The 17,901-nt window shown below is 48.6% G+C and overlaps 6 protein-coding genes across 6 annotated transcripts; 3 read left to right on the forward strand and 3 right to left on the reverse strand.

Moving 5' to 3' along the window:
- Nucleotides 1-1,321: 1,321 nt before the first annotated feature.
- On the forward strand, nucleotides 1,322-5,290 carry F4812DRAFT_318490 (uncharacterized protein). Its single transcript, XM_047931410.1, has 9 exons — nucleotides 1,322-2,268; nucleotides 2,324-2,332; nucleotides 2,383-2,578; nucleotides 2,633-2,676; nucleotides 2,739-3,623; nucleotides 3,677-4,285; nucleotides 4,360-4,491; nucleotides 4,549-4,642; nucleotides 4,704-5,290. Exons 1-9 carry the CDS (start codon nucleotides 1,588-1,590, stop codon nucleotides 5,156-5,158), a joined length of 3,105 nt encoding a protein of 1,034 aa, XP_047791382.1. The 5' UTR covers nucleotides 1,322-1,587; the 3' UTR covers nucleotides 5,159-5,290.
- Nucleotides 5,291-5,422: 132 nt separating this feature from the next.
- On the reverse strand, nucleotides 5,423-7,383 carry F4812DRAFT_457613 (Prenylcysteine oxidase; the record flags this gene model as incomplete). The annotated part of the gene is made up of 3 exons (XM_047937204.1): nucleotides 5,423-6,412; nucleotides 6,468-7,081; nucleotides 7,275-7,383. 3 exons carry the CDS (start codon nucleotides 7,381-7,383, stop codon nucleotides 5,423-5,425), a joined length of 1,713 nt encoding a protein of 570 aa, XP_047791383.1.
- Nucleotides 7,384-8,419: 1,036 nt separating this feature from the next.
- F4812DRAFT_450416 (chaperonin Cpn60/TCP-1 family) lies at nucleotides 8,420-10,358 on the forward strand (the record flags this gene model as incomplete). The annotated part of the gene is made up of 6 exons (XM_047936085.1): nucleotides 8,420-8,461; nucleotides 8,523-8,617; nucleotides 8,672-8,693; nucleotides 8,764-9,000; nucleotides 9,072-10,071; nucleotides 10,129-10,358. 6 exons carry the CDS (start codon nucleotides 8,420-8,422, stop codon nucleotides 10,356-10,358), a joined length of 1,626 nt encoding a protein of 541 aa, XP_047791384.1.
- A 409-nt stretch (nucleotides 10,359-10,767) lies between these two features.
- Nucleotides 10,768-13,549, reverse strand: F4812DRAFT_457615 (uncharacterized protein; the record flags this gene model as incomplete). Its single annotated transcript, XM_047937205.1, has 2 exons — nucleotides 10,768-11,539; nucleotides 11,616-13,549. The coding sequence occupies 2 exons, from the start codon at nucleotides 13,547-13,549 to the stop codon at nucleotides 10,768-10,770; spliced, it is 2,706 nt and encodes a 901-aa protein (XP_047791385.1).
- A 613-nt stretch (nucleotides 13,550-14,162) lies between these two features.
- Nucleotides 14,163-15,939, forward strand: F4812DRAFT_421961 (NAD(P)-binding protein). Its single transcript, XM_047933604.1, has 4 exons — nucleotides 14,163-14,741; nucleotides 14,831-14,931; nucleotides 14,984-15,455; nucleotides 15,523-15,939. Exons 1-4 carry the CDS (start codon nucleotides 14,663-14,665, stop codon nucleotides 15,729-15,731), a joined length of 861 nt encoding a protein of 286 aa, XP_047791386.1. The 5' UTR covers nucleotides 14,163-14,662; the 3' UTR covers nucleotides 15,732-15,939.
- F4812DRAFT_421965 (cytochrome P450) lies at nucleotides 15,940-17,816 on the reverse strand. Its single transcript, XM_047933605.1, has 3 exons — nucleotides 17,549-17,816; nucleotides 16,685-17,476; nucleotides 15,940-16,618 (listed from the first exon to the last, which is right to left on the reverse strand). The coding sequence occupies exons 1-3, from the start codon at nucleotides 17,726-17,728 to the stop codon at nucleotides 16,310-16,312; spliced, it is 1,281 nt and encodes a 426-aa protein (XP_047791387.1). The 5' UTR covers nucleotides 17,729-17,816; the 3' UTR covers nucleotides 15,940-16,309.
- Nucleotides 17,817-17,901: the final 85 nt, after the last annotated feature.

A 17,901-nucleotide genomic window follows, 5' to 3' on the forward strand; every position in this document is an offset into this window, starting at 1 on the left:
CCCCCCCCCGGCCGCGCCCCCCCCCCCCCCCCCCCCCCCCCCCACACCCCCCCCACCCCCCCCCCCCCCGGGGGGGGGGGGGGGGGGGGGGGGAGAAATTTGTGACGAACGAAGTTTTACCAAAGATGGAGCTTTAAACAAGTAGTAAAGATTCATTTCATTTGGTTTACATGGGAAGCTGTTATGCATTTTCCGTAAATCGCAACTTCTTAGCTCCCGATTTGATCCTTGGCTTTCCGACCAGGGCGTAGCACTTGAGGGAAAAGGAAGGGAGAACGGTGGGGGAACATATGAAAGCGAGGTACCAGGGACCTTCATGGTGTTCTAAAGAGCCGTCGACACCGTCTAGTTGCATAATATAAAGAAAAAGAAGGTAGTGAATAATCTGAGATGTTAGATTAAGAAGCTAAAGAAAACCGTTAGGTACTGACACGAACGTTGACGATAAACCCTATTGGTTGACACAAAACAGACCGAGACTTTCTGGGTATATGACGATTCCTTTATATATACCTACCTACCTCCTAAAGCTAAGGTACCTCCTAATATCCATGATATAGGCTTTTGCGATGTCGGTTGTTGTTGTTACCACGGGGTAATAGAGATTCCTGGTAGCCGTTCTAACCTTTTGGCACTTAATTAAATGAACCACGAGATCAATATGAAAAGTTATTCTCCATCTATGGCTACTAGAATTGTTGCGCTATTACATCTTTCTTCGCATACCTACCTCTTTCTTTGCCCTATCGGATAATCCTACCTATGCAAGTCGACGAAGAGAGTATCAAAGAAAAAGCAAAATTCACAGTCCGTATTTCGCTCATTTCGCTAATGCAAGATACTGGTAGCTTGGGGTCGAATGGATGCAGTACTACCTATGTAAGTATGTGCTGGCGAGACCCATCGATACAGAAATCCAGGGAACGAGATGCATATTTCCATTACCACCGGCTCCATTTCCTCCCCTATGTTACATGTTGCCCTACGTTGCATGTTGCTTTTGCATTGCGTGCGCAAAACAAAGAGGAGCTATATGCGATGCTGAAGAGTGGTCAGCAATAATGTCAAATGTAACCTGAGTTATGCAGTTAATAATAGCAGGGCTTTGAAATCAGGCTAGTCTGCGCCTCTCATTGTGCTAAGAACATACACTCCTGTTGAAGGCAGGCTGGGGATTTCAGCTGGCTGTATATTCCCTTGGACAAGGGTAGGTAAGCATTCACCTGAATAGCAGGTACCTAAGGTACCCAGTTACCTAACGTATATCATATTATGTATGTAAGCCCATTCGCCGACTCATACTCCGATACAACCTCCCGCACTTTCAGCCGCGTCAATAAACACAGCCCATTGCCATTATTGGTATATGCCCCCGCATATATGCGTCCCTCATCGCGTCGACATCTTATTGGATAACTGTGAAGGCCACTGGAGAGACTCCTATGCGTGTCAGTGTAATTCAGTAGTCAACCATAACTACCTGTACCTGATATACAGAAATCATATTTTACTTATTACCTGTGGTTCTTCCTTTCCTATGATCTAAACATCTACCTAGCAAATTCTCATAGCCCCTATTCAAATATCATGGCCGCCCAAGATTCCGATGATGGAGCTACTATCACGATTGCCTGCCTGAGCTCTGAGAGACATGACTGCGCAATCAGAGACCACTTGCTCCATTATCTAGGATGTTTAGAGTTTTGCGAACGAAAAGACTTCTTCAGCGAGAACTCTGATATTTGGAAAAGCGAGGTGGAACACCAAAAAGCCCTCGGCCACAGTCCTGACAAAGCACAAAAAATTACCGAACAAAAAAGAGAAACTTGGAAAGGTGACTGCATCAACGAGCTGAAGCGTATTAGCTTCCTTCGCTACCAGTTATATCGAGACGAAAAAGACAAGCACTTGGTGGAGAAACAGGAGGAAAGTCTGGAAACTTGGCGTAATTCTTCTGAATACATTGACAATATAAGAAAAGTGTCGAGGAAGCGCCGAGCCCAACAGAAAAAAGTTTCAACCACCACGCCGGATGTAGTTATCAAGGAAGAAAACTACGACTTGGAGAAGGATATCAGTATACCGATCATTCAACTTAAAGACGGTAAAGCTGACGATGTGCCTAGCAAGGATGTGTGGAACAAGTTTCCGGATCAGAAGACAACATTGAAAATGTTGCTGCATGGTGAGGATAACCTATTGCATGGCAGCAAATGTTCACCCGACAATATCGTCAGGTATTTCCACATTCCTTCCAACAACATGAAGGTAAGTTTCGAAATGGAGCCTATAGTCTATGGAGATCTCTGTTAACGTGTAATAGTGGGTCGAAGTAAGTATTTCGTCTATCAGACTATATTTTCAGGGACCAACAATCGTTAGGAAGCCATTGGCCGATACTTCGATGAAAAACCGCCAGACTATCACGGAATACATCTCGAGTTGGGACGAGAGAAGAAAACTAAAACTTACATGATCCTTCGGGACCAATTTTGGCGAGGGCAGCTACACGGCAGCCAACCTCATAGCCCGGCACACACAAGGCACATGACGCCTCTTTGCACAACGATATCATCTGGTAACTAGAATGGCCTGGCATATTCTGAACGATTGCCTGTTAACCGTGTTACAGATCCGGAGAATATCAGGCGTCTTGATCGGAACATGGTCCTTTTTGTGAGCCTTACCCCCTTTAATTAAGATTATACTTAGACTAACGCCAACCATAATGTGAGTAGATGCCATACCTTCACTGGGAGGCGTCAGCAAAGAGGGAAACATTTGCCATAGAAATTGATGAAATTATGGCAGAGGCTAGGGAAAAAGAGCTGAACCGTAAAGCAAAGGAAAAAGCTAACAGGGGGAGCGTCGAAGGAGAAATGTCGGCACGCCCTCCCCTTAGGCGTCCAAAGTCCAGAGCAGTAAAGGTGGCGACCATGGACAAGTTATTAGCCCTCATGAGAGATAATAAATTGCTTCGGAGTAAGGTTCAGGTAGACGATCAGGGCCGGATCAAGACCAATAACCCTCTTGGCCAGCTTCTCCTTGACGCCGCGAGGCTACACGAAGGGATGTCAAATTATCGGGATAAGAAGCTGCTCCGGACATATCTCTCAACCAATCCTCCACTGCATCCACGCCGCACCCTTGACCAAGCTTACCACTGGTCACTGAACTCAACATGGGAACGAGACCGAGATCAAGTCGTATACAGGCATACTACCGCAAAGCCCGAACAATTCCACGAATATGATCCATACACTAATAAATGGGAGGGAGACCGAGAGCCCAAACAGGAGATTGGCTGCGAAGAATGCAGAAGGAATATTCAGAAGCTATCCCGTGTTGTCATGGTGGATCAGTTATGGATGTGGATTCTGGACGCGAAGACAATTATTACCTGCTTCCCGAAACGATACGGTTCAAATAAGCACGACCTTTCGGCAGTTCATAAATCAATAAGGGTCCGCATCCAAGACCCCAGCGCCAATCGAGTCCGCACCGCCTTTGACCTAGGTTTAATCATCATCGACGAATGTGCCAATGCGCTATTCAACCAAGCTGGAGTAATGAGCAGCCAGCCACAAATAATTGACGCCTTTTCCAGGGCCATCGGGACTATTGTAAGTGTTATGGCCTAACACTAGGTCAAGACGATTCTAACGAACGTTGGCAGATGCATAGACAAACCATAGCTTTTGGAAGGCTATGGAGATGGGCAGATAACGCCAGAGAAGTCTACAGAACAAACGGTCATAGGAATAGTTCAGAACTCCACATGGCACTTCTTGATATCACCCCGGAGGGCAAACTTGAACGGGAGATTAAGGATGTAATGGAAGAGCTGGATATCATGATACACATCACGAATGTCCAGAAGAAGATGCTGACGCAGTTCATTTCTAATGCCGAAAGCTTATTAGATCCATTTGGCAAGTTCGGCGGCGGCAACAGCAAGAAACGAAAAATAATTGGCAATGCCTTGTGGGAGGAATCGGACACCTTATATGAAGATTTACTAAGCTATAGGAACCCGGCGAAGGAGAAGAAACGTTCAAATAGGAAGCGGGAGAAAGAAAATAAACCACCAGAGGGGAAGGCGGAGAAAGATAATAAAGGATCAGAGGAGGGAGATCCATCAGAAACTTTGAAACGGTTGTTCAAGGAACATCGGAATGACCATAATTGGTTCAAGCTCAATGCGGATGAGCTTCTCCAGACTGTCAATGGGCGGATTGACCAGCTTCAAGAGCTACGCAATATTGCCTATCATACCGCCGAAAGTGTGAGATTCAAGTTTTTGATTGTTTCCTTTTTCTTTCTATCAAGAGATTATGAGCTAATACACTTGAATATTAGATCAAAGATCTTTTGGGATTGAAACAGCAACAGGCTGGTGTTGTTCAGGCGTGGCAAGCCGTCAGACAATCAGACGAAACTAATAAGCAGGGCCAGTCTATTATGATGTTTACGCTTGTCACGATCATCTTCGTAAGTTTGACAAGCCGGTACTGTGAGTCTTCTATGCTAATACAGTCGAATCTTCAGCTACCCCTGTCATTCATGTCAAGCGTCTTCGGGATGAACAACATGGAAATCACCAGCGAAACTTGGTCTATACAGAGGGAACTCTTATACATGTGTAAGACACCATTCTCATCGCACTGCAAGTGTCTGAACTGACGTAAATTTATTATCACCAGTCACCATATCCGCTGGAGTCATCATCTTCAGCTTGCTCCTCGCATTCGGCAGTTGGATACGGGCTGGTCTCTACTATCTATGGAAGATCTGTATAGTCACACTTATAGTGTGCAGCGGCCTCTACAATATATGGCGCGACAGAAGTTGGTCAAGCAAACAGTTTCACCAAGAGGCAAACGCGGCCACTGCGCGGCTCAAAGTAGAGTCCAGGAAACTCCATCTCAAGCACAAGATCGAGAAGCGGAATAAAGAAGAGGAAGCGGAAAACCCCACTGGGATCCATCAGGAAAATACTGAGAACAGAAACGCCTTAGGCCGATTCGGTTTGCGAAGTGGACAGACAGACGGTCATACCAATGGTCATTCTTCAGAATCTCAGAATGGCCGGGGCTTGCAGTCATGGGTGCGACGGGTTCGAAACAGACCTCATAGGGGGGAACAGAGCCGTGTGTAATGGCTCATAAGATTACCTAAGGTAGCTACCAAAACAATACACCATAAAAAGGTAGAAAAAATGCCAACTTGAGTGGTTGAAGCTGCTATCTCCGCCTATGAGGACCACACGGAAGTACCGTGACGCGAAGAGGGTATTTGGACTTTGAGTGTGTAAAGGGATAATCAAGTGTGCAAAGGAATAAGCGAGCAGCAATGGAAATTTCATTATTCAATATGCATTAGGTAGAAAATACTCCAACTCGATAGTCGAAAGAGGCGTTCGCTAAAGCTCATTTATGCCTTCGAGGGGCAAGTCTTCGAGGACCAAGTCTTCCCCGTCAAAGTAATCTGGCCACCCATGTGAGAACCTCTTGCAATCATCTCCCTTATTATCACTACTAGCGCACCGGCTACATAAGTAATTGTCAGCGATTAGTCGCGCGACATTCATGCCCATAAGCGCGCTCGTCTCCATGGTCGAGATGAAACTCTCGATGCCCGACGTGTAGTACAGCCCGTCCCCTAGGACGGGGTCCTGGAACGTGACGCGCGGGTACTTCTGGGGATAGGGATGGAAAATCGTGGGATGGTACCACGATATGGGCTCAAGGACCATCGTCGCACCCTCCCCAGTGTCTTCCTCGGTATCAGCAGGTCGGGTGAAGGTGTCCGGCACCTGAACGCCAAGCAGCCGAGACAGGAACTCGGGCGTTACCTTGTGGGGCGAGAAGATCTTATACACGTACTCGGCGTTTTGCGTCTTCGGGTTGGTCACCACCTTGACTAGAGTTGCCGAGAAGAAACCTGCGCTTCCAGCTCCCTCCGGTCCAGGTTTCGCTTCATCATCTTCGCCCAGTGTCGTGAGCACGGAGATGGGTACTGTGGCAGCTGGCTCGAGGTTGAAGAACTCTGGACTGAACCTGTAGGGAGAGGCGAAGAGCGTCACATGCAGCTCTACGTACGGGATCGAGTCTACAGGGTGGGACATGACGTCCTCGTCATGGTTGATGCCGCTGAACTGGTACGGCGTTGCGATAACGACCTTATCGAAGGCAACTGGGTATGTTTCTGCCTCGTTGTTAGTAGCACCGGTTATTGTCGTCTGCAGTCTGTACTTAGTCGACTCCGAGCTAGAAGAATTGCCCTTTTCTTTGGTAATCGCAGCCACAGATGAGTTCAGAAAGACATGAGCTTCAGAGTCCGCGACCATACTAGAAAATATCTGCCAATTACCGCCGGCAACAGCTACTGCGCCTTCAGGGGCCATCGCAACCTAAAGTTGAACATTAGATCGGCGTAAACCGCTAAGTATAATGACAAGAACTAACCATGGTTCCCAGGCCGTGGATATACTCCAAGTTCGAAGCATAGTTCACACGGGTACTTGCTTGCACGATATCATGAGCAAACGCGCCGTAGAGCTTGTTTTCCTCTAGGAATTGTTTTCCGGTTGAGCCCGTTATCTTGGCAAGGCCGAGTTCATATACCCTGGCTGAGAGGGATCTGAAGGGGAAGTAAGGGTGTTTGTAAAGTTTCAAGAACTTTTGTACGGTCTCTTGGACGAGCCGATGGGTGTAGTACGGAGCGGTTCCGTACTTCCAGAAGAGTTTGGCGAGGTTCCACCAATTCCAAGATTCCGAGTCCTGGGTGTAGACGAAGCTCTTTCCATCCCAAATGCCAAGTAAGCCCTTCTCATCAGTTCCGGGGCTAGTGAGAGACAGGTTGAAGCTCCTGGCAGCGTCGTAGAGGATGCGGTTTACCTCGACAAATATGGAGGCACCCAACTCAACCGGACTAAGAGGGTCATCATAGACGTTTACTGTAAGAGTTCGACCACCAATGTGGTTAGTCTTCTCGAATATCGTGATGTTGACGTCGATGCCTTCTTCTTGAGCATATTTGTGTAAGTGATAAGCCGTGGAGGAACCGGCAGCACCAGCACCTAGTCAAGATGTTAGTTGAAGAGAATAATATGGGATTGATTAAGTTAGAGCTATATCTTCAGGACGGATTTGGGTAACCCTTTAAGTAATCCAGGTTGAGTTATATCAAACTGGATAGTTTGATTTTGGAGTTACTGATCATATCATATGCTAGGCTGGGAGATATCTAACTGCCTCTTCATTCCAACTTACCTATTATTGCGACTTGCTTCACATCTCGAGATTTGGTATCACCAGTACTCCCAGCTCCGACGAGGGGCAAAAGAAAACACAGAAAACAAGGCAAACTTGTGAAATACATGGTTAACTTCTTACAAAGTTGACATTTTTAAAGTGGTAAGAGGCATCGAATGATGGAGCCAACAAATGGAGACGGTGTGAACGCGTAGGCATCCAATGTCCAACGCACGAGCCATCTGAACGCAATCCTCCTGACTCCCTTAAGCCGATATCGCGATATACGGATTGCTCATAAACGGGGTAATGAGAACTAGAAGCTTTGTTACCCCTTTTCCAGGGTTACCTACCTCCTATAATCCAAGTGGCATCAAGATCTTACCTTATTTTCCTGTTATCATTCCATGGCTAGTTGCTTTGTCTACGTTCATAGATAACTATCAAGTATAAACGCCGATTAATAGGTACCTTAGGTACTTATTGCTATAAGTATGTCCTTGATGGGACGCTGCATTAAAGTTCAAACCTACCTGAAAGATTCAATTTATATCCCAAGCGTCCCTGTTTCAACAGCGTGGCATGGTTGGGAAGAATGTATGGGCCATATAGACGGACTGCTTCGAAAATGTTCGTATTTACTCAAACACTCCCATGAGCAATGGGACGGCGAGTTGAAGTTCTTCAGTTGATTGAGAAATACCTATGGATTGTCATTGAAAAGGAGCAGTAAGGGGGCCTTGTTAAGGGGGCAGTGTGTACAATAGTTTGTGCTATGTAAACCGTAATTGTGCTATGTAATTGCTGGAGTAGCGGGGTAAACAGGTAATAATATGGCTATCTAGCTCTTTATTGGCTAGCACTTGCAACCCACTAATACGTGGGGCAAGGCTGGCGGGGCTGTTACAAACGGATTATCTCATATGGGCTGGGGGAAAACGTACAGCATGTACCCTTGTATCAAGGAATAAGGCTAGCTGCTAAACCGTTCAGAAAAAAAAGTTGTCAGTGCTTCCTTGACCCGCTTCAAGCTCCCATCTCCCATCTCCCCCCAATAACGCTGCGTGCCCCTCGACGACGACAACCACAAATTTCTACCTCAACCCGGCACCATTTCCTATAGCAACTCTTATTTCGTCGGGTAAAAAAAGAGAATAAAAAAAATGTCTGCCGCTCAGTTACTTAATCCCAAGGCCGAATCTCGGGTACGTTTTATACCAAGCAATATTCCCAAATACGAAGCAGTGGTATTGACATTTAAACAAGCGGCGGGGTGAAGCTCTTCGAGTCAACATCAGCGCAGGTGAAGGTCTGCAAGAGGTTCTCAAGTCAAACTTGGGCCCTCTAGGAACTATTAAGATGTAAGAATCATTTTATAATCCACTTGGGGAGGTATTTGCTAACGTTCATGTTAGGCTTGTGGATGGTGCTGGACAGGTACGAGCTATCTCGAAAGACGAATGTGAAAGAAATATACGACTTAAAGCTAACCACTCCGACTAAATAGATCAAACTAACAAAGGATGGAAACGTCCTACTTAGAGAGATGCAAATACAGAACCCCACCGCAGTCATGATCGCCCGAGCCGCGACGGCGCAAGACGATATTTGCGGAGACGGAACGACATCAGTAGTGTTGCTAGTGGGTGAGCTTCTAAAGCAGGCAGACAGATATATCGCCGAAGGGTTACACCCCCGAATCATAACAGAAGGTTTCGAGATCGCAAAGAACGAATCCTTAAAGGTATACCACTTACCTACCTACCATTATACTCATATTTAACAAATCATATGCTTACCTATTTGCCATTACAGTTTCTGGATTCCTTTAAACTCCCTAAAGAAGTCGACAGGGAGCTTCTCCTTTCCGTCGCTCGGACATCGCTATCTACCAAACTCAATGCGAGCCTTGCCAAGAAGCTGACCCCAGATATCGTTGACGCCGTCCTTGCCATCTACCAACCTCCCGAGAAGCCTGATTTACATATGGTCGAAATCATGAAGATGCAACACCGCACCGCTTCAGACACCCAGCTCATCCGTGGGTTGGCCTTGGACCACGGGGCGAGGCATCCCGACATGCCTAAGAGGGTAGAAAACGCGTTCATCCTAACCATGAACGTCAGTTTGGAGTATGAAAAATCGGAAATCAACTCTAGCTTCTTCTACTCTAGCGCGGAGCAGCGTGAGAAGCTGGTTGAGAGTGAACGCCGCTTCGTCGACGCCAAATTGAAGAAGATTGTCGACTTAAAGAAGGAAGTCTGCGGGAACGACCCCAAGAAGGGCTTCGTCATCGTGAACCAGAAGGGTATCGACCCCCTTTCGCTAGACGTACTGGCCAAGAACGGAATCTTTGCTCTGCGAAGAGCTAAGAGGAGAAACATGGAGAGATTACAACTGATCTGCGGTGGTATTGCGCAGAACAGTGTTGAGGATCTATCCCCTGATATCCTCGGTTGGGCTGGTTTGGTATACGAGCAGCAGCTGGGCGAGGAGAAATACACGTTCATCGAGGAAGTGAAGGACCCGAAGTCTGTCACTTTGATGATCAAGGGTCCGAATGCCCACACCATCACACAAATCACAGACGCGGTTCGGGATGGCCTGCGAAGCGTGTACAATATGATTGTGGATAAGAGTGTCGTCCCCGGCGGCGGCGCTTTCCAGGTTGCCTGTGCTGCTCACCTGAAGAGCGATGCCTTCAAGAAGACGGTGAAGGGCAAGGCCAAGTGGGGTGTCGACGCGTTCGCAGATGCGCTCCTAATTATCCCCAAGACGCTTGCTGCGAATGCGGGCCACGATATCCAAGACGCACGTATGTGTTATACCTACTTCTCCACATTCTCATGTTGCTTATACTAACTTGTTGTAGTTGCCTCGCTCCAAGACGAGCACGCGGACGGTAACATCGTTGGATTGGATTTAGTCCTCGGTCAACCCATGGACCCTACGCTGGAGGGTGTCTACGACTCATTCAGAGTACTAAGAAACTGCGTCGCTTCCTCATCGAGTATCGCGTCCAATCTCCTACTTTGCGACGAGATGCTCAAGGCTCGCCAAATGGGCCGACAAGGTCCCGGCCCGGACGGTGCTGAGGAATAGGTGGAATAACAAGGGTGAGCCACGACTGACCGATACCACTGTACGTTAGACGCGAAAAAAAGAGTTGGCGTTGTTAATAAAAAGTGGACGAATGAACCCGTGTATCGAAAAGTTCAAATGCATTGCCTATCTAAAACTATTGGTTACATATCATATAATTACGTGCTAATTATAGGGTAATATTGGCATAGTATACACCTTGTGCAGGGAAAAGGGGACTTGTTGATACTAAACTGCCTGCACGACATTTAACACGGCTGGTTATTTACCATGCAATCTTACAATTCGTAGATGTGCCCGAACAGGATACTCAAGGAACTCAAGACGTTAGAGTTGAGCAAGTATACTATAGATACAAGGTACCTAACCTAGATGAATTTATGCCATACCCCAATGGGTATCCCTCCATTCAGCTCCTTACCAACTCAACAACCACATCACCACTATCTGCCAGCGAGATCCGCCAGCCCGCGCGCTCCTGCGTCGCCTCGGGACTCAACACACGGTAAGCGCTCGGGTCCCCACTCCGATCGACCCACAGGACCGCGGCGGCCGTCTTCGGCGCACCGGTACCGGTAAGTTGTGCGAGGGCGACGGAAATGCCACCGGAAGAAGCATCGTAGCTGAAACTACTTATGCTTCCCGCATCCGCGTTTATAGCCACGCCAAGCGGCCCAATGAAAATACGACGAGTCATGGGACCGTTAGGCTGCACGACGACTTTGCCGCTCTCGGCATGGGACAGGACGCCGCCGTACGCGAGAAGTCCGAAGGTAGCGTGCTGCGCGACGTACGTGCCGGAGCCCAGGACCAGTCCCAGAAACCCGGGGCCGTAGTCCCCGCTGTAACCGTCCCATTTCAGAGTGTCGGGCCACGAGTGGAAAGACGCGGACGCGAAGCCGGCTTCGTTGATGTTGGATAGGGGGCCGCTGGAGCCGCCGTAGCCGGCTTGCAGGAGGTACGTGTCCGAGGGGTCGCTGCGGAAGGCGGACAGGAGCACTAGGGAGTTGAGGCCGGAGCCGTAGTGGTGGATCTGCCGCTCGATGCGCTTGAGCTTGCCGCCGTAGATGTTGTCCCAGTACCTGCGGGCGTTCCCGTTCCAGCCCCAATGGGGGACCGTGGGCGTGTAGCCGAGGACGCTGTTTACTGTTTTGGTTGCTGTGTTTGAAAAGCCGAAGTATCTGGTGGTTATTTGATTAATGCTAAGTAATAGATATTGGGTTACTGGATAGGGGTAAACTAGGTATAGGTACTCACTTCGCCCAGTAGTAGACGCCTTCTTGGCCGGTGGAGTCCCAGGCCATCTCGCTCCCGTAGGGGACCTCCTCTGAGTCCCACTGCGCAGCCCTCGATCTCATAGATTTTGTTAGTGCATCGACTTGCGTTGCGAGTCCCTCTCGAGTAAGATCGGTAAGGATCTCTCCGAAGACCGTCTCGCCCATTAACCCGAGCCTGTTATATCCAACATCTGACTGCATTCCGCGCATAACGGTGCTGTAGGCCTGGTTGATATACCATTTCCAATCGTGACTCTTTGCTAACTCGGGATAGGCCCGTGACACTCTGTACAATGACCAGTAGGCTGCTGCAACATGAACGTAGTCGTAGGCTCGATCGATTGCGTACGCCGCCTCCTTGTTCCATGACGTCCAGCTGGACCAGTCGATAGCAGAGTTGTAAGCGTATTTCGGAACAGCTGATGGTTCGTAATAGAAGACACTCTTCCTAACACCAAAATCTTTTGTCTGGATAGTTCCCCACAGAACACTATTAATGAACATTTCTAGCTTCGAAACTTCTTCGGCGTCCGGTTGGATGACTTGCTTAATCATCGCAGCGAGATACGCACCCACGCCTCCTTCATCGCTAAGTCCGGCTATCCAAACCCGTGGGTCCTGCGTCACTAGAGAACGAGTCTCGTAGTCATAACTCATAACCGACGGAGCACGACCGAAAGGGTCAGCGGTGTCGTTGAACCACTGCTCCGTAGTAAGAAACCTCCCTAGGTCCCCAATAGCTTCCGCACTAGACTTGGTAACAAAGTAATGAATTGTTTGAGTCTTTCCATCTTCATAGTCAATGGTCAGCCTAGAGCGACCCCAAAAGGTTGGCGACGGCGCGATGCCGTACGAGTCCGCAGAAAGCTGGCTGAACGCCAAGGACTCTACAGGTTCGCTGGAGAAAGATATGGGATTTGAATCAGCCCTTAAGAAAAGTTGCGACATGGATCCCCTTGGGATGATATACCCGGGGACACCAAAAGCCACGGGGGTACCTGTTTTTCGGACAGTTTCATCAATGTCACGAACACCACCTTTAGCGACAGAAAAGCGAACTCCAAACTGTAGTTTTTCACCAGGCTGCAGGATCTTCGATGAAGGCACGTTCCACGGTTGCACACCCGCCCACTCCTTTTCGGCCCATGCCCGGCTCAGGACTTGCCACTCGTAAAAGCCCTCGAAAGTCTGACTGCCGTAGGCTGTAGCTTGATAAGACGGCTCAGCTAGATTACGGTAGGCTTCTAACGGAGTATCTCCCAGGGGCGTCACAACGAGCGCAGCTCCGGTTCCCCGTACGGGGTTGACGCGGATATATCCCGCATGCATGCCGACGTAGGGATCAGATAACGAACATAGACGCTGCGTATCGGCCGCGGCTCGGTTTGTAAAAATACTGTTGAACTCGGCCGGAAATCCCAAGCTGCCTAGTTCGACCGGAGAAGTTCCCGAGTTCTCGATCGTAAATCGTAAACCCAGGTCACCGGAGACATCGAGCCATTCGCGGGTCACATTTAAAGGACCCGCACTGGGAAGTGTCGGGGTCAAATTTGATGAAGCGAGAACTCCTGCTCCGACCTTGTAAGAGGTGACAACCTTACGGGAGGCCGCAGAGTCTCCGTTGATCCAGGGGCCCTCACCACCTTGGCGGTAGCGGAAGGTAATATCACCCCAATGATACTGGCCATTTCCAGCCCGAGCCGATATCAAATCGAACGGCAGGAAGTCGAATGAATCCCCCGCCGGGGTTAGCGACGCAAGCACCTGGGCATCGCGAACGATCTTGGCATTGAAATTCGGTGTCTTGACGGTGATGTACCCATTTCTGAGACCTAAGTTATCGCTTTGGCACGCGACACCGCGGAAAGGCCAGGCGAGGGCGACCAGGAGAAGCACTTGGCTGCAGCAAAACATGATGATGCATCGACGGATGATCCATCGTAGCTCAGCTCAAGCCAGCTCAAATCCGACGAGAGACAAAGGGGGTTTTTATGGGCGCAAATAATCGGATATTTGCAATATGCCATCTTGACTGGATCGCAAGAAGTCGGTGCTAGTTACTAGTTGCAGCAATTACAGTAGCATTAAGTCGTATCGTAGGCCGGATCCCCCTCCCGATCTGGTGTTGCGTGCCGCTCCCGGTGGACGGTGGATCAAAGATGATGCTGCGGGGTATAAGTCGCCGTTATAATTACGGATTAGTTAAATTCTCAATACAGGTATGTAAGTTGGAGGAGGGGTTTTGGTGTTTTTTTTTTTTGTATAAGATCCCGGTTTCGATTATAGATCTATATTATTATGCATGTACATAAATTACCTCAGATTGGTATGTTACCTACCTGTCAGAATGGCGTCAAAAAAAAGTGCCTATTCCACTATTAAGCAGGTCATTTTGCTATCCGCATAGCTTTACCGAATCGTCTCGTAGGCCATCAGAATGACTAATAGAATAATTATAAAATTTTGCTCTATATGAAAACGATTTTTTGAATTTAATTTATCTTTATATTCGCTGAAAAAGGTTGGTGGAAGGAATCATGGTGTTAGGCACTTATTTTGACGGCATTCTGCTAGTGTAAACGGGTACCTGGTAGCCTGGTAATTCCGAATCTGATATTCCGCACTGTACCTGCGTTATCTCTCGCCCATAGCTTATGTCTTATGTCCATTAAGGTAATAGAAGTCACATGAAGGCGGCTTCCTAATCAAAGTTTTACTTGATGCAAGAGGCGCGTAAGGTCATCTGTACCTACCTCCTACATGTAGACTATTCCTAAAATCCTACCTACCTAGGTATCTCCTACCTAATATAGGAGGTAGGTACCTAAGGTAACTAAGGTACAAGGTTATCTAGGCCAGGCACTGTACCTGGGCAATTCACTTCTTCCCGGGCCTCCCAGCTTTCCTTCTACTCATCATAAACAACTCACTTTCACCGGTAGCTAGCTGCAGAAACTATTTCATAAGTCATAATTTTAGAACAACTCTTCTCAAACTACTTATAGATTTCCCTACAATATAGAAAAAATGGCTTCATCTTCAGTAGACCCCAACCAACTCTTCGATGTTAAAGGACTAGTCGTCGTTGTATCGGGCGGGGGAAGTGGTGCGTTGATTCATACCGGCAACCTACCTCCTATCAATGAGATATGACCAATGAGACCAAAGGGTGAACTGACCGAGAATAAAATATAGGCATTGGCACCATGATGGTTAATGCTCTGGAGAGCAACGGTGCAATCGTTTATGTCATCGGCCGCCGCAGGGAAAATTTAGATAATCTTGCTGCTACTGCTGCAAGTCGCCTCGCCACCCTATCACCCTATCACTATATTAACACCCATATAGAAGCACGGAAACATTCGTACAATTCAAGGCGATATCACAAAGAAGGCCGACCTTGAACGGGCCGTCACGGAGATCAGGTCCGCAGTAGGATACGTCAATGTTGTGATAGCAAATGCTGGCGTGCCGGGCCCTACTATGGATGGATTGCCCCAAAACGCCAGCCTCTCGGAATTCCGGAATCACGTCTTTGGCTGGGATACAGATTCCTTCAACAACACATACGCCACAAATACCACAGGCGTGTTTTTCACTATCGCTGCATTCTTGGAGCTCCTCGATGAGGGCAACAAGCGTGGCAATTGGAAGCAGAGGAGCCAGGTTATCGCCATATCCAGCATTGGCGCGTATAACAGAGTCCCCGCTGCCGGATTTGCATACGGGAGCTCCAAGGCCGGCGTCGTGCACATGATGAAGCAGCTATCGACCGCTCTTGTGCCGTACAGTATTAGATCCAACGTCATCGCTCCGGGATGTAAGATATATTTTTACTATACCGCTCATGGGCGCTTAGATTGCTAACGGAAATAATAATATCATAGTCTACCCAAGTGAAATGACTGAGCCACTCATTAACACCAAGAAGACTACCGGGTGGCCTAAGAACGTTGTTCCCGAGGAAAGGCTTGGCGATCCAGAAGATATCGCTGGTACGATTTTGTTCTTGGTTAGCAAGGCTGGCGCTTACATCAATGGAAACGTTCTTGTAACCGATGGAGGGCGACTGGGTGTCATGCCCTCTGCGTATTAGTATGCTTCACCCCGATATTGGGATACGGCGATTTCTGGAATCTAAAAAGTATAGATTAGATTTATCCACTTGCGACATCAATGCCCTGGCACACTGAATTATATAGTATTTCCGAGCCTTCATCCAATATTAATCTTGCTTTCCAGTTATTTACCTAGGTAGGTAACTACAATCTTCCATCTTCAGCCATCTGGGCTCTCTAGCCAAGTCGCAAGTTTTTCACCCTCCCTTGGCACGAATCTAGCGCGCCATCCGCGTGGCGTGCCGACGAAAGCCATCCCCTTCAGTCCCTTGATGGGATCGATTGCCTCCATAGTTTCTCCCTCGGCAGGAAGGATATGGAAATGCGCAATCAGATGCAAGAACACCGTATATAGAGCATTGTGAGCCAGATGCGACGCTACGCACATCCGCCCACCGATACCGAACGCGAATTGGTGAGCATGTATATTGAAAGCATCTTTGAGCCAACGTTCGGGGATGAAGGCATCTGGTTCGGTGAATAGTTTTGGATCTAGAGTGGGAAAAGCCTGGTCTTAAGCCGACAGTCACATCTGTAGGTACTTTGAGCGGTAGACTTAGGACATACCTCGATTACAGGCCCAGGAATTCAGAAACACCAGCGTGTTTGCGGGGATCGTAGCGCTCTCCCAAATCACATCGGTATAAGTGGCCTTGGGGAGAGCTAACTTCAGCACCACGAAATATCTGGAGATCTCCTTCGTTAGGGCATCGATGTACTCGACTTTCGTCGAACCATATGCGGTTGAGGGTAAGCCGAGAACACCCGCATCTCTAATTGCCAAGTAAGCCTTCTCTTGTATGTCCGGCCTGTGGGCGAGAAGCAAACAGGCCCAAGAAAGCGTAGGTTGGTTCGAATCGGCCCCCTTATCGGAACCATCGTGTTAGTTTCAGCTTACGGCAACTTAAAAGGGGGATTGTAGAGGACATACCGCCATCATGCTCAAGCTGACGCTGATAAGCTCCTCTCTTGTTAAAGTCGCAGATTCCGGATCCCGGAGTACCGCCCCCTGAATGCACGGTTTATCCTCACCCTTCTGCACCTCATCCTTCAGCTTCTCCAGGAGGATATTGTTATACTCTAATCGGCGACGCCCAATATCCGCAGCGTGGTTCTTCGGCTGCGCACCGAGTCCCAAGAATTGCGCCAGGGGCTCCCAATACCGCAGCAAAGGGATGTAGTTCGCATAATTCTTCCCAGTGTCGCGAAACTTGGAGATTTCGCTCTCGACGTAGATAATCTCCGAGAGTAAGGGGTCGTCGGTCAGGGACTTGACACTCGACACGCGCGTCCCGTAGTTCAGCGTCAGGCTGAGGTTCAATGAGAACCGCTTCACAGCGGGCCGGAAGTCGATCTCGACGGTCCCGTCGCGGCACGCCGAATACAGGTCCTTCAGGAACTCGCGCGCCTCGAGGTTCAGGATGGGCCCGTACGTGTCCACGCGCGTCCTGTTCAGCGCGCCCGCGGCCAGCTTGCGCCTGCGCTTGCAGCTCTCGTCCCAGGGGCTGGTCCCGATGCTCGTCACGGCCTTGCTGACCTTCTTGTGGAACACGTAGAACATCGGCCGCGAGTTCATCGCGTGGCTTTGCCCTAGGAACAGCTGCTTGGCTGCTCGCGCCGAGTTGATGACCACCGCGGTCGTGTTGCCGAGCTGGATCTGGAAGACTGGGCCGTATTTGAGAGACCATCTCCTGTAAGTTTCGGCGGGTATCACGTCGCGGTGCTGTTATGTCGTTAGTGTGAGCGCATAAATACTAGTCAAGGCTAAGTAGGGAAGCGTATGGAGTGTCATTACCTGGAAGAGGTTCCCAACCACGGGCCATCCGCGAGGACCATTGAGGTTTTTTATTCTGCTACGATATCGAGCAATTTCATTCTGAACCAAGTATATGACCAAGCCTGCAATCGCTAAAAAGATGATGTATTGGAGAGATTGGAACGCATTAATAGGAGGCAGTGTTTCTAGAAACCCCATCTTGACGAATGGCCAAAATTAATGGAGTTGTCAACCTAGCGTTGTGAATAGAGTGGATGGAATATCATCTCAAGTCTGTATAGCCAAGGTGAACAAGGTGGGCGTAACAGCTTGCGGATGTACCCCTCCAAAGCGTAGTATCTTGACAGCACTTAGGTACCCTAGGTAGGTAG

This window comes from Daldinia caldariorum, assembly GCF_022478825.1.
Source record: "Daldinia caldariorum strain CBS 122874 unplaced genomic scaffold F4812scaffold_5, whole genome shotgun sequence".
Lineage (NCBI taxonomy): Eukaryota > Fungi > Ascomycota > Sordariomycetes > Xylariales > Hypoxylaceae > Daldinia > Daldinia caldariorum.

Coding starts and splice junctions, on each gene's coding strand:
- F4812DRAFT_318490 (XM_047931410.1), top strand. CDS start 1,588: ATGGCCGCCCAAGATTCCGATGATGGAGCTACTATCACGATTGCCTGC. Junction 4,492..4,548: donor CGCTTGTCACGATCATCTTC/GTAAGTTTGACA, acceptor TCGAATCTTCAG/CTACCCCTGTCATTCATGTC. Junction 4,643..4,703: donor GAGGGAACTCTTATACATGT/GTAAGACACCAT, acceptor TATTATCACCAG/TCACCATATCCGCTGGAGTC.
- F4812DRAFT_421961 (XM_047933604.1), top strand. CDS start 14,663: ATGGCTTCATCTTCAGTAGACCCCAACCAACTCTTCGATGTTAAAGGA. Junction 14,932..14,983: donor ATAATCTTGCTGCTACTGCT/GCAAGTCGCCTC, acceptor ACACCCATATAG/AAGCACGGAAACATTCGTAC. Junction 15,456..15,522: donor CAACGTCATCGCTCCGGGAT/GTAAGATATATT, acceptor ATAATATCATAG/TCTACCCAAGTGAAATGACT.
- F4812DRAFT_421965 (XM_047933605.1), bottom strand. CDS start 17,728: ATGGGGTTTCTAGAAACACTGCCTCCTATTAATGCGTTCCAATCTCTC. Junction 17,477..17,548: donor TGGTTGGGAACCTCTTCCAG/GTAATGACACTC, acceptor ACGACATAACAG/CACCGCGACGTGATACCCGC. Junction 16,619..16,684: donor TCAGCTTGAGCATGATGGCG/GTATGTCCTCTA, acceptor GGTTCCGATAAG/GGGGCCGATTCGAACCAACC.